The following is a 17,293-nucleotide window of genomic DNA, read 5'->3' as shown; positions in this document are numbered from 1 at the left end:
CTGCCAGAACAACAGATGCAAAACCTGCAGACATATCACCACTGCTACAATGATCAACACCCTCCACAACATACTTTTCTTGATCCATGAGTCCTTCACATGTGGTCTACTGCATCCACCGCACTAAATGCCCCAATAGCCCCTATGTGGGTGAAACCAGACAGTCATTATGGTCTTGAATAAATTCACACAAGAAAATGATAAAAGACAAAAACATCCTATCACCTGTGCGTGAACACTTTTCACAAAGGGATCACTCTATCCATCCTCATCCCCAAAGGAAACTTGCAGAGCACTTACAAAAGACGAGCTTGGGAGCTTAAATTCATAACTTCACTGCACACTAAAAATCAGGAACTGTATAGAGAGACTGAATTTATGGCCTAATACAACAATCTATAACCCACTAACAATCCCCCAGCTGCTTCCCCCTCCCCCTCTTCCTTTCCTCCCTGTGACTAGAGGGGTGCTAATGGGCCACTTCGTCTTGAATGGTCCCTTGAAATATGTGTCAACTATGCTAAACAATGTGTTCCATTTTGTATTTAGCTGTGACATTTTGAGTATATTTCCCGGGCCTGAAGAAGAGCTCTGTGTAAGCTTGGAAGCTTGTGTGTCTCACCAACAGAAGTTGGTCCAGTAAATGATACTACCTCATCCACCTTGTCATTAATATCTTGGGACCTACACGGCTATAACACTGCATGCAACATTTGAAATTAGAAAGGAAGATCACTTTCCTGCAGTATACATATCTCATTGTTTATAGAGTCTAATAAAAAGGCCATGTTCATACTGTATCATTGGGTGCTGGACTAATCTTACTCTATTTTAAATTACATTCTAATTTTACAAGACCTCTGAGAAACGTTCATATGTTAAAAGTAGACTATGTATAAACTTACAATATTTTTTTCTTTTGTAGATTATCAAGAGAAATATCAAGAGTTGCTTGACAGAGAGGATTTCTTTCCAGATTATGAAGAAAATGGAACAGACTTATCAGGGGCTGGAGATCCGTATGTTTTGTTTTAGTCTGATACTTTTGCTCAAAAATGTCTAAGTTGCATTTCAGTTTTTTGTTTAAGTTTTTATTGATTTTTCATAAAGAAGCACAGTGAAAAGTTCAAAAAGGTACATGCCTTATAGCTTGGATATATTTCCAAATATAACAAGCTTCATGGGATCTATAAAAGATTTATGTAATTTGACAATTTGTCAAAGCTGCAAGACCAGACAATACTACATAGACATAACATGTTTGGGTGGGGGTAACAGTAATAAAATATGAGAAAACATGCATGAATAGGGAGAAGAGAGAAGGATGAGGTGAGGAGGGGTAGGTGGAATGGAGGTCTGGCATTCTTAGAGCCATCCAAGAACTAATTTTACAAAAAAATGGAAGAGTATAGTCTTATGCCCAGAATAGAGCACTGCAGTTTTGAGAATACAGGCCCTACACAAAATACAAAGCATCGTATTGAGGGTTATGGTAGACTAAAGGTGGGGAGTTCTGAACATCTTAAGTTGGAAAATCAGTATTTATTTCCACAGCAGTGTTACCTTGGCTGCATTGTACAAACTACATATAATTAATTAAACACAAAAAACTACAGAACACTAATGATCCAAAGTCAAGTACTCCAAAGTTAGGAAATGCCAGAATTAAAGTTGCCTGTTCAACCTTAATTTGGTCTCCTTCTATGTCTGCATTATGATAGTCTTTAATTACATCATCCCATACTATTTTTTCCCACAGAACCCCTGCCTCATTCAATGCACAGGCTGAACGACATTCACTGAATGAGCTACCATTCAGTATTTCATTTTATCCTCATTGTTCAGTATAGCCCCATGCCTTATTAACTGCATGCTGTTCAAACTCTGCTCTGCATACAGAATTACTAACTTTCTCATTGGCTTTTGTATAGTGCTTATGACTATAATATCTGAACGCTTCACAAAGGTATGTCTCTTCACAACACTCCTGTGAGTTGTATGGGTATTATCCCCATTTTAGAGATGGAGAACTGAGGCATGGAAAGACTAAGACCAACCAATTTTGGGTGCCTAGTATGAGATGCCTAGACCTGATTCTCCCCCCCACCCCTGACCCTCTCAAGTATTTAGCATTCTAGTATTTCACTTGTTCAGAGCACAGCCCCCGTTGACATCAGTTTCAGCTTGAGTGCTTGGCACTTCTACAAAACAAACCCCACAGTCTCAAGTCAGACACTCAGAAAATGAGGAACACACAGTTAGTGGCCACCTGTGAAAAATCTGGTTTAAGGGACTTGCCCAGCTTCACATAGGATCTCTGTAGTAGAGGTAGAGAGAGAATCTAATTCTCCAAGGTAGCATTCAAATGCCTTAATAGTGAGACAGACCATCCTTTGCCTTCCTGCAGGCCATTGCCTCAGTCAGTACACACCTTTCAGCTTCTGCAATGAATGAGGTGTGGCAGACTTACAGTCAGTAGCCCCCATCAGACAACCTTGATTCATTCCCAGAGCACAGTCTATCTTGTGCACTGAATGAGATGGGTCATGTGGAAAAAAGAGTATGTTTTCATGTAATTATTAGACTACTCATAATGCAAACGAACAAGACAACTGAATTAAGGTTGCAATCTTTCATATGTCAGCAAATTGGAGACCAGTTTGTCCATCTCAAACTTATGTACTTTATATACTCGTTCAAAAGCTGAATTTTTTTAGTATAAAAGGGAAGCACCAGAGAAGGGGGTTGGCTTATGAATGGGTATAGAGAGGGGGAGAGGTGGGACACAGCCCCTCCCCCCAACAGAGGGGGCAAGGAGAGGCAGCAGAGCCAGAAGGGAAGAGGTGGGGCCAGAGTCTCTCCGCTTCTAGCCATGCTGTTCTCCCCCCAACCTCCGAAGCAGCTGCCGCTGTGCTGCTCGACCCCACCCACCAGGGCAGGCTGTGGCTGCACCACCCGGCCCACTGGAGCACGTTGCAGCCGTGCCGCCCGGCCCAGCCCGCTGGAACATGCTGCAGCCATGCCACCCGGTCTGGCCCACCGGAGCAGGCTGTGTCCGCACTGCACAGCCTGCCAGAGCAGCTCCAGCCAGGCCAGACACATCCTCCTGTAGCCCTCCCCCAATAAGGTGGGAAGGGATGGGATGAGGAGAGGTGGGGGTCCCAGGCTAGGGGTGGGGTCATGTGGGGGGGTGGTCACAGGGGTTACTCCCCTGACCCCCAGCTTCTCCCCCTAGAAATATTTCCCCACCAGTTGCTGTCCCGGCCCGTCAGGGTAAGCAGCTGGTGTTCCAGGACACTTTGTCTACTTAGGTTTATCTCCGTGCCTGCAGACACTTGAGGTAAACAAACCATCTCGGACTGCCAGTGGCTTATCCTGGTGGCCTAGGAGCCAGAGTTTGCTGACCCCTGAATTATAGGGTCAGCTTATGAATGGGTCATAAAAATTTTCCATTTTTACTTATCCATCTTGCGGGGGGGTCGGTTTATAAATGAACCAGCTTATGATCGAGTAGATATGGTACTGTTTTTTTCTGAATAAGGTTGTTTAATTAGTATTTGTTTGGGGAAATGGTGTGTATTTGAGAAAGACAATGTCAATGGATAATGGTCAGACTCCTCTTGTACTCTGCTACAAGTTGGGCTGCAGCTCTGTAGCACAGCTGGCTTCCATTTCTGTAACACTTGGACACTACATTCTGTGGTAAACTTCAGGTAAATTTTAAAAAAAGCTTTTATTGAATTTAACATGGAAAGGAATAATAAGTGCAATATCCCTTGAATTTAGTTTAACCCTGAATTTTATGGTATCACTACATTTTCAGTTTTCTACAAACGTTAATGACCGTGCATTACTACACTGTTGCTGGCGGCTTTTTCCATTCATGAGGTAACAGTTGAGGCTTTTCGGAACACAGGGATGTGTGGGAGTAGGGTTTGGTTGTTAGTCTCCGTGCTTTCCTTCTAGAAAAAAGGGATACATCCAGTACTTAACAGCAGCCAGCCACTCCGCTGCCCTCACAGCAGTAACCACTACTGAATGAAACTGATAGACATGGCCATTAGCTGGAAGTTTTTATTACAATGAGAAACAGTGAAATAATTAAGTCTTGACTTTGTCATCAGGTTTCAGGGCTTTACCCACTGATTTCAATGAATGTCATGTGTCTCAAATACATTGTTACAAACTCTCTGCAGGCTTGGGGAGACAACACTGAATTCCTTTCAATTCAGTTTGCATTTGGAAGGTTTTTTCACAACCCAAAAGGCTAGAAATGACAGCTTAAACGCTGATTCTGCATTGAGAACTGTTGGCTGCCCTGAGGCCCACTGACCTCAGTGGGGCTCTAAGGGTATGTCTACACAGCAAAGAAAACCCTGTGCCTGGCCTGTGCCACCCGATTCAGGCTCGTGGGGCTCGGGCCGCAGGCTCTTCATTGCTGGATAGGCTTCCGGGCTCAGGCTGGAGCTTGGGCTCTCGGACCTGTGGGGTGGGAGAATCCTAGAGCTTGGTCTCCATCCCGAGCCCCGAAGTCTGCACAGCAATGAAACAACCCTGCAGTCTGAGTCCCGTGAGCCCATGTTGGCTGGAAGGGGCCAGGCACAGGGTTTTCTTTGCTGGGTCGACCTACCCTTAATGGGTACACAGCTCCACCTGCATGGTCTGTGTTGCAGGACCAGGGTCTTAGATTATACTGAACAATATTGCATCAGTAGTTGGTTTAAGTAGCAAATTTTGAAGCTGTGGAATCTGAGTACACAAGACCTAATAATCGGCTTTCTAGACTCCTAATGGGACAAATTAATTTGTCATGATATATGAATAAAAGTTAGATACAGTATTTGAGCTGGGAAATTGACATGTCATTTTGTTACCTTAGAGACTAACAAATTTATTAGAGCATAAGCTTTTGTAAGCTACAGCTTACTTCATCGGATGCAACTCACAAAAGCTTATGCTCTAAAAAATGTGTTAGTCTCTAAGGTGCCACAAGTCCTCCTTTTCTTTTTATGGATACAGACTAACACGGCTGCTACTCTGTAACCTGTCATTTTGTTAGTTATGCATATAGATCGGGGTGGGCAAACCTTTTGGCCCAAGGGCCACGTCTGGGTGGGGAAATGCATGCAGGGCCATAAATGTAGGGCTAGGGCTGGGGCAGGGGGTTAGGGTGCAGGAGGGAGTGTGGGCTGTGGAAGGGGATGTGGTGAGCAGGAAGGGGCTCAGAGCAAGGGGTGTTGGCAGAGGAGGGGTGCAGGGTGTATGAGGGGGCTTAGGGAAGGGGGTTGGGTGCAGGAGGGGGTGCAGAGTGCAGGATGGGGCTCGGGGCAGGGGGTTGGGGTGCAGGAGGGGCTCATGGCAGGGGTGCAAGGAGGAGTGTGGGAGGGGGCTCAGGGCAGGGGTTGGGGTGCAGGAGAGGTGCGGGGTGCAGCAGGAGGCTCAGGGCAGGGGGTTGGGGTGCAGGAGGAGTGCAGCAGGGAGTTAGTGCAGGAGGGGTTCAAGGTGCGGGCTCCGGCCCGGCGCCGCTTACCTGGAGCGGCTCCAGGGTGGCAGCAGCACGCAGTGGGGCTCAGACAGGCTCCCTGCTTGCCCTGGCCCCGTGCTGCTCTCGGAAGCAGCCGGCACCATGTCCCTGCAGCCCCTGGGGGAGGGGGGCAGAGGGCTCCACATGCTGCCCCCGCCTCTGGGTACCTCCCCCGAAGCTCCCATTGGCCACAGTTCCCGGTTCCCAGCCAATGGGAGTTTGGGGGGGTGGGCAGTGCCTGTACTGAATCTTATAAACTGAACAGACATGTCAAACCTCCAAGGATCTCCTAAGCACTACAGGAAATAGTTTTGTTTATTCACTACCCACTTTGTTACCAAACATAGTCCCAACATGGCAGTGTATTGTCTGGTGACCTTCACTTTTTCTTTTTCGTAAAAGAAAACAGTACAAATATAGCCTAACAGCAAATTTTTTTAAAAAAAATTTTTGTAGGTACTTTGATGACATTGATGATGAGATGGATCCAGAAATTGAAGAAGCATATGAAAAATTCTGCTTAGAATCGGAACGTAAGAGAAAACAATGAGATGTTATGCACGATATTAGCATAATAAAGCAGTTTAGGTATGATTAGTAAACAGGGAAAACCAAGAGAACTTGTCACATGTATACCAAATTAAGGATGTTGAGTTTCTCTGAGTATTAAAGTTATGCAATTTCCATTTTGTTAAACTGAATCTGCCAAAAATTGTAAACTTATGCCCTGTAACTTAAAATGTTGTGTATATATCATAGTTTATTTTATGTACAGTTAAATGAACAATGTTTTGGCTGCAATAAAATTGTTTTGAGAAGTATCACATGGAAATAAAATTTTACTAACTGGGAAATGTCCCATTTAAAATGCTAAATTTACCTTGGAAGAAATGAAAACCTTGAGTTAAAAATAAATTGCTCACTTATTTTAGTATACACTAGGATTGCCTCACCCTTTTTATCATACAGGAGTTTTCTGATATTACATATTTTTAGGTTAGGAAACTCAACTGCAGATGGGTAGATTTTTTTAAATGTGTATCACAATCATGAAAAAAGCTAGTGATTTTTTTTTTCCAACGTGTGTGGCGGTATTTGGGGTTCGTTTCTGGAATAAACATTTTTAATATGTGACATCATTAATACGCAAGCACTGCTTTGGAAGCCAGGTGCTTTAAGGACACTTGCCTATTTTCAACTGTTACAAGCAGAAGCTTCTGCTAAATATTTTTGCATTCTTCTACAAGAATACATTAATGTAACTAGGTTTTAGCCCATGCTCTACAACGTGTGCAGCTTTGAATCTATGTATTCTTGAATGTGATTAACATGATTAACATGTCTACCCTTCTGAGAGAGCCCCAGGACACTTCTTATTCCTCTAATTAATTTATACAATTTATTGTGTTGATTCCGTAGTTTGGTTTGTATCAATTTTTATATTTCAGATATATTAACAAATTATGAAGTCAACTGCTGCTTGTCTCCAATCTAATAATTTGTTTTGTAGTTTTTCTGAAATACCCAAAGACAATTCTTATTATTGCCTATAATTCAGTTGTAGTGGTTCATGCTATTTGGTATTGGATAGATGAAGTAGAACCCATTACCAACTCAAAATGCATATGTTTCCAACTTCCCAAGAAGTAAGTAAAATAGCTTATGTAAAGAAAACACATGTTGTAAATATGCATGTAAATAGTTCTGTTAATATTGCACTGTAATACATTTGGTACAATAATTTGTGTCAGCTAATACTGTTAACATTGACTACATTTTCTTGCTGTTTGTTTAGCATATTAGTTTAGATTAAGTTTTGAAAAATAAAATTTAACTAGCTTTGTTTCCTTTGGAATATTTTCATTGTGCTTTTCTTTTCCTGGTTTCAAAAAAAAATTTGATTAGAATTTTTTGTTTCCCCAGTTTATTTTAACAGTATCTGTGTACCCAGTGCCTAATGCTGAAACAACTTACTATCTCATATTCAAGCATTTATCAAATTATACTTTCAAGAAAGCAGCAAATTAACATTTTTTGATTACACAACTGGACTGAGAATTTTTTTCTGTAATACAGATTTGAAAAGCAAATTCATAAAAGGAAAATACATATATACAGGTACAGTATTTGCATTTAAAAATGTCCATACACAATCTGGAATTTGTAGGTAAGAGTAAATTAAATTTCCCTTACACATCTGTTCTGCACATTTTCAGGTACAAGTACATCACCATAGAAATATAACTAGATCCATCAAAGCAGTTTTCTTGAAAAGAACATTTCATCCAAAACCAGTTTGTTTTAACACCTCTCCCCCAATTATTTTTTTAAATCAGACCTTTATCATGGTCTCAGTTTGGGGCAAATTGCACCTGTATTTTCCCCTTAATGGTCCAGCAAGGGTATCCACTCTCAGGCTTCCTGTTTCCCTGGCTGCTGCCTCTCTTGGATGGAGACCTGTCTCTCTCTCCCTTCTGACCAGGGTATTCCCAGGCTGAACTGTTCCCTGCCTTCACTGAGTTATTCTCAACTAAAGATCGGCTGCCTAAGCAGGCTTCTCTGTCAAGAAAAGTTTAGTCCATTCTTTATACAGTTCAGGGGTCTTTGATCTGGAGTTTTCCAGGAAAAGGTAATCAATAGACAATGGGTTTTTCTCAAGGCGCAAGCTTCAAAAGGATGGACTCAGAGCTAGGTCATTGCATTCCCCTGTCCCCCAGTATTTCCTAGGAAATCCACTTCAACACATATTGTCCTAAAAAGTCCTTTGACATTCCTGATCCTTTCCAGAGATTGCATTAGTCAGTCTCCGAGAGACGTTATGTACAATTCCACAATAACGTATACACAATTACATTTTTAATACAGGAAACCCCAAACTTAATTCAAGTGTTTATCTTATTTGTTATATCTGTCACAATAATAGTCTCTCACATGGGGAGGGTTAAAGTAAGTTTTAAACTGATTTTCCTGTTTTCTCTTGTCCCTGTCCCTGCTACTGGATGTAAGCAGGAGGCTTCCAAGCTGATGACTTCACTGGTAGAAACCAGCAGGCAGCTGAGTAGTGTTCCAGTTGCTAGCCTAACTCACTAACCAGTCTGTCAAAATTCCTGTCTGCTACTTTTTTTTTTTTCTTTTTAAATAGGCCAGCTGGGGAGTGAGAACAAGGGGTAGCAGAGCCCTATCAATTAATTTTGGAGAATTCAAAACCTACCTATTTTCTTCAGAGGTTGGAGGAAGCTATGCAGTAGTGTTGCTTGGAAGACTTATTTCTTTAGGACCACAATGAGTGGTGAAGGAAGGGCCTTTATCTTGAGCTGCCTGTTTCTATGTAAGTTTTATACCACATTCTTCACTATGTTGTTGTTTTATCCAGCAACAACAATGTTTTCTTGGTCCCTGGCTGCTCTTCTAGCATGTGACTGTACAGTAAGAGAAGAATCTGTTGCTGCCACTGCCACTAAAGAGTTGGCTCAAGAAAGCCACCCCAACCACAGTCACTGATTCTCTAGAGCTGCTGGTCAAGACTCTTGAGCACCTGACATTGGCTCTGTTTTCTGGCTCTCCTCCCCACTCCTCAGTGTCTGTATATGTGTATGACTTTCTCTCTCTAGCTTCCACAATCAAATGTTGCTTATTCTCCTGGTTTGGCTCTTCTATGTCGCATTTCTTTCATGTTTGTGTGTAACTGCAGTAGCTTGGTGGCTGAGATCTAGATGCCTATTGGTAGAGTCTTCCCATGTCGGTATTTATATGGTTAATCCTCCCGTGCTCTATCCATAGAGACCCTACTTGGAAGAAGCCAAGTATAGAGAGCCTACCTAATGTGCCTCTCCTTGAGGTCCACAGATTTCCTAAGAAAGATTCCTGAAAGAATGAAACAGCTGCTCAGGAGTCGAACAGATGGTAACAAAAATCAAGTGACTTGCAGTCGAACTGGGAGACTTAACAATCTGTAAAGGGTATTTTAATTTAACGGTGCCCTGTCCTGCTCACTGGGACACTGCCTGCACTCTTTTGCTGATAAGGTCACTAAGCCCCTCCACAGCCACTGCTTACACAAGCAGGAAGTGGAAATTGGTAAATAATTTTATTTAAAAGTACTTGGAAAAAATTGGTTTCATTCCTAAATGCCAGATCTAAATTTTAAGACTATATTTTACAAGATTTATATGAATGATTCTTTGTATGTGAGGAAGGCATGTCCAGAATTATGGATTTGATACTATAAATGATGTGATTATTTATATTACAAATAAATAATCCTTATCAGGAATTAAGGCTTCAGTGCACTGGGCACTGTAGAAATATAAAATAAAAAGATAGTCCTTACCCCCAGAGAGCTAACACTCTTGACTCTTTATTTTACAGATCTCAGTAGGTGGACAAAACAGGTGTGTGAGAGGAGGAAGGGGGCATGAGGTAACAATGAAAATGAGCATATTTTGTATAGAATGCAGTAGTCATAAATGATCACCTGTCTAGCTCCTATCAGCTGGCAGTGCTTTTGTAGGCATGGTGTCTCTTGGGAAACAAAAGGTGGTGAAGAAGCAGATAATGGCATTCAGGGGGTGGAGGGGAACTTGAGGAAAATATATTCAGTATTTTCAGCACTTGCACTTGAAAATGAATGAAGTCTAATAGCCCAGAGAAGTCTAACAGGCTCCAGCATGGTTCCCAGAGCTGCTGCTGCAATGCAGTGACCTTTCAGCCCTGAAGCCCTGGTTCTAGTGGTATTGCTAGCTACAGCCTGGCTGTGCCAGCACTGGTACACATTGCTCCTGGAAATGTCTATTGCAACTCCGGTCACCCTACCACTCATCCCGGACCTAATCACGCAGGATCACGGCTGCCTCCGGCATCCGATCCTCAAGTCACTCCACCTCACAGCATGGAAGCTCCATGGTTGAACGCAGTGGAGCTGTCCTGTTCTGATCAAGTCAGGCAGGTTCTCCCTGGCAGTAGGAAACCCTCCACAAGGGCAACGTACCTTGCCAAGTGGAAGAGGTTCTCCATCTGGTCAGAGCAGCACAATCAGTCTCCAACGCTTGCTTTGGTGCCATTTATACTGGACTACCTCCTCCATCTTAAACAACAGGCACTATCCATCTCGTTGATAAGGATTCACTTGGCTGCCATCTCTGCTTTCCATCTGGGCGCAGATGGCTACTCAATCTTCGCAAATCCAATCGTCAGCCGTTTCCTTAAAGGTCTTTACAGACTATACCTGCAAGTACGACAACCTATCCCGGCTTGGGACCTTAATCTGGTCCTTTCCAGACTTAGGGGCCCACCCTTTGAGCCACTGGCGATGTGCTCCCTGCTTTATCTCTTGTAGAAGATGGCGTTTCTGGTGGCAATGACCTCAGCTAGGAGAATGTCGGAGCTCAGGGCCCTTACATCAGAGCCCCCTTACACCGTATTCCATAAGGACAAGGTTCAGCTCAGACCTCACCTGGCTTTTTTCCCTAAGGTTGTCTCCCAGTTTCACATCAACCAGGACATCTTCCTCCCAGTATTCTATCCTAAGCCGCATTCCAGTGGCAGGGAGGAGAGGCTTCACTCATTAGATGTCCGCAGGGCGCTAGCCTTCGATATCGAGAGAACTAAGCTGTTCCGAAAGTCCGTCCAGTTATTCGCAGCGGTGGCCGATAGAATGAATGGCCTCTCTGTCTCATTGCAGCGTATCTCATTGTGGATCATATCATGCATTCGGTAGTGCTATGACTTGGCAAAGGTGCCCGCTCCTCCGATCACCGCGCACTCCACCAGGGCTCAGGCCTCCTCAGCAGCGTTCCGGACACAGGTCCCCATACAGGAAATCTGCAGGGCAGCAACGTGATCCTTGATATACACACTTTCACCAGGCACTGTGCGATCACTCAACAGGCCAGAGACGACACAGCCTTCAGATGAGCTGTGCTCCAATCAGTGGATGACTTCATCCCCACCTCCTGAACTTTGGCTTGTGAGTCACCTCATTGGAATGGACATGAACAAGCCCTCGAAGAAGAAAAATCGATTACTCACCTTCTCGTGACTGTTGTTCTTCGAGATGTGGTGATCATGTCCATTCCAATACCCACCTGTCCTACCCCTCTGTCGGAGCAGCTGGCAAGAAGGAGGGGGTGGGTGGTTAGCAGGGCCCTATATTGGGCGCCATGAAGGCGTGACTCCAGTGGGCGCCCAGGCCGACTCTGTGGACGCTGCTAAGGGAAGAATCTTCCGGCTGGCATGCACGCAGCACACACACACCTGATTGGAATGGACATGAACAACACATCTCGAAGAACAACAGTTACGAGGAGGTGAGTAACCGTTTTATCTCCTCTGTATTATGCATCATTCAGTTTCACCCAGTTATTGAGCACAGTAACTTGTTTGGATAAAGCAGACCTTACAAAAAAAGCATCCAGTCTTGATCTAAAGACAGCAAGAAATGCAGTATCCACTATTTTCCTTGGTAGTCTATTCCCATGGTAAATCACACCCATTCTTAAAAATTTGTTCCTTACTTCTAATTTGAATTTGTCTAGCTTCAGCTTCCAGTCATCCACTGAATGCCAATTTCTTGAGATGCCTTTCTCTGCTAGATTAAAAAAGCCGTGTAGTACCCAGTATTTTCTCCCTGTGAAGGTACCTATATATTGTAATCAAGTCACCTCTCAATCTTTTTTGATAAACTAAACAGGCTCTTTAAGTCTCTTAGTGTAAAGAATTTTCTCCAGCCCTTGAATCATTTTTGTGGCTCTTCTGCACCCTCTCCATTTTTTTAGCATCCTTTTTAAAATGTGGACCCCAGAACTGTACATAGTAATTTAGTATGTCTTGCCATGGCATTGTACAGAGGTAAAATCGCATCCCTACTACTCTACTACTCCTGCTTCTGCAACAAACGATACACTAGCCCCTTTTGTGACAGCACACACCAGGTGCTTATGTTCAGTTGCTTCTCCACTATAACCCTTATTTCTTTTTTCAGTGTCACTGCTTTCCAGGATAAAGACCCTCATTCTATAAGTATGGCCTTCGTTCCTTGTTCCTAGATATAGAACTTTGCATTTGGCTTTGCATTTTGTTTGAATAGATTCAGAGTACCAATCAATCCACATCCCTCTGTACAACTGTCATGTCTTCATAATTTACCATTCAGCTAATTTTTATTTCATCTACAAATTTTAACAGCAGTGATTTTATATTTACTTCCAGATCATTTTATGAAAATGTTGAATAGCATACGGCCTCATACCAGCCCCTGCAGAAATCCACTAGAAATGCCCCCTATTTGATGATGATTCCCCATTGACTGCTAATTTTTGAGCTGTTACCCAATTCTTAATCCTTTTAACATGTGCTTTACTGATATTGTATAGAGCTGTTTTTTTTAAAAAATCAGAATGTTGTGTGGGTACTAAGTCAAATGCTTTGCAAATGTCTAAGTACATTACAAGTTTGGTAACCGCAGAGAAGTAATCTCATCAACTAATGAAACTGGGTTTTTTGACAAGACCTGCTTTCCAGGTTGAATGGCATTAGTTATATTCCTGACCTTTACTTCTCTAGTAGTTGAGTCTCTTTTCAGTTTTTCTATTATTTTGCCCAAGATTGATGTCAGGCTAGCCAGTTTATAGGTACCCAAATCATTCCACTTGCCTTTTGTAGAATATTGGCACAATATTAGCATGCTTACAGTCTTCTGGAATTTCCCTGGTATTCCAAGATTTATTAAAAATAACGTAAGTGGTCCAGAGCTCTTCTCAACCATCTCTTTTAGGACTCTTGGGTGCAAGTTATCTGGGCCTTCTGCTTTAAAAATCTTTATCCCTGGTAGATGTTAACATCCTCTTCAGTTACTAAAGAACCAGAAAGTACTTCATCTTCATATGCTACAAGTTAATCATCCTACATCCTTTAAAATACAGAACAAAAAACCTAGGACTGTCAAGCGATTAAAACAATTAATCGTGCTGTTAATAACAGTATACCATATATTTAAATATGGATGTTTTCTACATTTTCAAATGTGTTGATTATAGTTACAACACAGAACACAAAGTGTATAGTGCTCACTTTATATTTATTTTTAATTACAAAGATTTGCATTGTAAAAAGCAAAATAAATAGTATTTTTCAATTCACCTAATACAAGTACTGTACTGTGGTCTCTTTATCATGAAAGTTGAACTTACAAATGTAGAATTATGTACAAAAAATAACTGCATTCAAAAATGAAACAATGGAAAAACCTACAAGTCCACTCAGTCCTACTTCATCCAATTGCTCAGACAAACAAGTTTGGTTACAATTTGCAGGAGATAATGGTGCCTGATTCTTGTTTACAGTGTCACCTGAAAGTGAGAATGGGTATGTGCCGGGTTGGATCACAGAAAACCCCTTGGGAACTGCCAACTGATGTACTGAGACTACCTCTGAGCCCATTTTCACTGGTGGCTTGGGATTTCAGTGCCATACCTGGTTCGAGCCGGACACTCTAGCCCGCTACAAACAGACCCAGGTCTGAACAACATCCCCCAAACGCTGCAGGCTTACCTGAAAACAGTTTAAGAAGTGTTCCTGTCTTCAACACTCAGATGCCCAGCTCCCAATGGGGTCCAAACCCCCAAATAAATCCATTTTACCCTGTATAAAGCTTATACAGGGTAAACTCATAAATTGTTCGCCCTCTATAACACTGATAGAGTGATATGCACAGCTGTTTTCCCCCTCCCTCTGGTATTATTCATTAACCCAAAGTATGTATTAAGTAAAAAGTGATTTTATTAAATACAAAAAGTAGGTTTAAGTGGTTCCAAGTAATAACAGACAGAACAAAGTGAATTACCAAGCAAAATAAAATAAAACATGCAAGTCTAAACCAAATACAGTAAGAAAGTGATTACAGATGAAATCTCACCCTCAGAGATGTTCCAGTAAGCTTCTTTTACAGACTAGTCTCCTTCTAGTCTGGGTCCAGCAATCACTCACACCCACGTGGTTACTGTCCTTTGTTCCAGTTTCTTTCAGGTATCCTTTAAGGGTGGAGAGGCCACCTCTTGAGTGAGACCAAATGGAGGGGTCTCCCAGGGGCTTAAATAGACTTTCTCTTGTGGGTGGAGACCCCCTCCTCTCTCCTATGCAGAATCCAGCTGCAAGCTGGAGTTTTGGAGTCACATGGGCAAGTCACATGTCCATGCATGACTCAGAACTTTACAGGCGGCAGCCATTGCTCACATGCTACCTTGAAAGTCCCCAGGTAGACTTCTTATGTGTATTGAAGTCTTCCAAGGTTCCATTGTCTGTTAAGTGTTTCTTGACTGGGTACTTAACTCACAAATTCTTTTCTTAAGAAGCTGACCAAATGCCTTACTAAGGCTACTTAAAATCAAACAAATACAAAGCCAATATTCATAACTTTGAATACAAAAATGATACATGCATGCATACAAATAGGATGAATATATTCAGTAGATCATAACCTTTACAGAGATATGTTACATGGCATATATAGCATAAAACATATTCCAGTTATGTCATATATACATTCATAAGCATATTTCCATAAAGCATTATGGGGTGCAACATCACAGGGTGTTTGCATGGCACTGTTGTAGCCTGCGTCACAAGATATTTACTTGCCAGATCCGCTAAAGATTCATATGTCTCTTCATGCTTCAACCACCATTCCAGAGGTCATGCATCCATGCTAATGACGGGTTCTGCTCAATAACAATCCAAAGCAGAGCGGACCGACAAATGTTCATTTTCATCATCTGAGACAGATGCCACCAGCAGAAGGTTAATTTTCTTTTTTGGTGGTTCGGGTTCTGTAGTTTCCCCATCAAAGCGTTGCTCTTTTAAGACTTCTGAAAGCATTCCACACCTCATCTCTCTCAGATTTTGGATGGCACTTCAGATTCTTAAACCTTAGGTCAAATGCTGTAGATATCTTTAGAAATCTCACATTGGTACCTTCTTTGCATTTTGTCAAATCTGCTGTGAAAGTGTTCTTAAAACGAACATGTGCTGGGTCATCACCCGAGACTGCTATAACATGAAATATATGGCAGAAGGCGGGTAAAACAGAATAAGAAACATATAATTCTCCCCCAAAGAGTTCAGTCCCAAATTGAATTAATGCTTTTTTTTTTTTAACGAGCATCATGAGCATGGAAGCATGTCCTCTGGAGTGGTGACCAAAGCATGAAGGGGCATACAAATGTTTAGCATATCTGGCATGTAAATCTCTTGCAATGCCAGATACACAAGTGCCACACAAATGCCTGTTCTCACTTTCTGGTGACATTGTAAATAAGAAGCAGGCAGTAGTATCTGCCATAAATAACAAACCTGTTTGTCTTAGCGATTGGCTGAACAAGAAGTAGGACTGAGTGTACTTGTAGGCTCTAAACTTTTACATTGTTTTGTTTTTGAGTGCAGTTATGTAACAAAAAATATCTACATTTGTAAGTTACATTTTCACAATAAAGAGATTGCACCACAGTACTTGTGTGAGGTGAACTGAAAAATACTATTTCTTTTATCATTTTTAAAGTGCAAATATTTGTAATAAAAAATATCAAGTGAGCGCTACACTTTGCATACTGTGTTGTAATAGAAATCAGTATATTTGAAAATGCAGAAAAACATCCAAAAATATTTAATAAATTTCAGTTGGTATTCTATTGTTTTTAACAGTGCAATTAATCGCGATTAATTTTTGAGTAATCATGTGAGTTAACTGCGATTAATCAACAGCCCTAATAAAAACGTATTGAACATGTTTACCTTTTCAGTATCATTATTAACAATTTTACCATCTCCACTTAGTAATGGACCTATACAATTTTTTTTGTTTGGTTGGGGGTTTTGCTGTTTGTTCCTAATGTACTTACACTATTTTATTGTGCTTAGATCAGCCAGACATTCTCTCCCCCCAACGTCTTTACCTTCTCTTATCATTTTTTATGTCATAACTTCCAATTTATATTGATTGTATTCTAATTCTATTCTCCTGTTTTTCATTTGTAATATACAATATTGCTTTTTTGTTTCTAATTGCTGCCTTCTGAACGAGCATGGGCTTTTAGCCAGAGTTGCCCTTGATTATGGAATTGTAGGTTTGGAGCCCTCTCATAAACTCTTCTTTAAGAACTCCCAATTTTCATTCGCAGTTTTTCTGTCTACATTTTTTTCTTCCACTCAATTTGACTCATCATTTTCCCTAGCTTTGAGAAATTAGCTTTTTGAAGCATCAGGATATATATGTTACTCCTTGTGACTTTTTTCAGTTTGGCCATATTCCGTGTAATCGGGTCATGATCATTAGTCCCTATATATATCTATATCTATCTATATGTGTATGTATGTATAAGTTTTAGAAACTAAGAATATTTTACTACTGGTTGCATGAAACCTCTTGTATATGTCTCCCAAATTGAAGTTTTGTCCATAATAGCACAATTTTGCTTTCTACACATTAGACGGGTGCTTAAGAAATAACTCCCCCTATTTGCTGATTTGATTTGCAGGTCTGTAACTGATCCAGAAACTAAGGTTTCCCCCTCCCAACCTTAGCAAACCCCTGTGATGTGTCACTCCTTCCTTAGATATTTTTAAGGTCAGGCTTGACAAAGCCCTGGCTGGGATGATTTAGTTGGCGATTGGTCCTGCTTTGAGCAGGGGGTTGGACTAGATGACCTCCTGAGGTCCCTTCCAACCCTGATATTCTATGATCTAACCACCATTTAAAATGATGGAAATAGAGATAAATTC

At 41.6% G+C, this 17,293-nt stretch overlaps 2 protein-coding genes across 5 annotated transcripts in view; both read left to right on the top strand.

Moving 5' to 3' along the window:
• The window catches only part of PAIP1 (poly(A) binding protein interacting protein 1), a 45,250-nt gene extending 37,871 nt beyond the window's left edge, over positions 1–7,379 (top strand). For all 3 annotated transcript variants that reach the window (XM_077816821.1, XM_077816823.1, XM_077816822.1), the window contains exons 10-11: positions 926–1,019; positions 5,981–7,379. In XM_077816821.1, the coding sequence (XP_077672947.1) occupies positions 926–1,019; positions 5,981–6,074 (188 nt within the window). In that variant the 3' untranslated portion in view covers positions 6,075–7,379. The remainder of the gene's footprint in view (positions 1–925; positions 1,020–5,980) is intronic.
• Positions 7,380–9,345: 1,966 nt separating this feature from the next.
• The window catches only part of C5H5orf34 (chromosome 5 C5orf34 homolog), a 32,562-nt gene continuing 24,614 nt past the window's right edge, over positions 9,346–17,293 (top strand). For both annotated transcript variants that reach the window (XR_013346123.1, XM_077816819.1), the window contains exons 1-2: positions 9,346–9,427; positions 9,893–9,943. Coding sequence is in view for 1 of the 2 variants with exons in the window: in XM_077816819.1 (XP_077672945.1) it covers positions 9,425–9,427; positions 9,893–9,943 (54 nt within the window). In the remaining variant the exon portion in view is untranslated. The remainder of the gene's footprint in view (positions 9,428–9,892; positions 9,944–17,293) is intronic.

Source organism: Eretmochelys imbricata, chromosome 5 (assembly GCF_965152235.1).
Source record: "Eretmochelys imbricata isolate rEreImb1 chromosome 5, rEreImb1.hap1, whole genome shotgun sequence".
NCBI classification, from domain to species: domain Eukaryota; kingdom Metazoa; phylum Chordata; order Testudines; family Cheloniidae; genus Eretmochelys; species Eretmochelys imbricata.
Note: the sequence above shows the minus strand (reverse complement) of the source record. Positions and strands in the feature narration are given on the sequence as shown.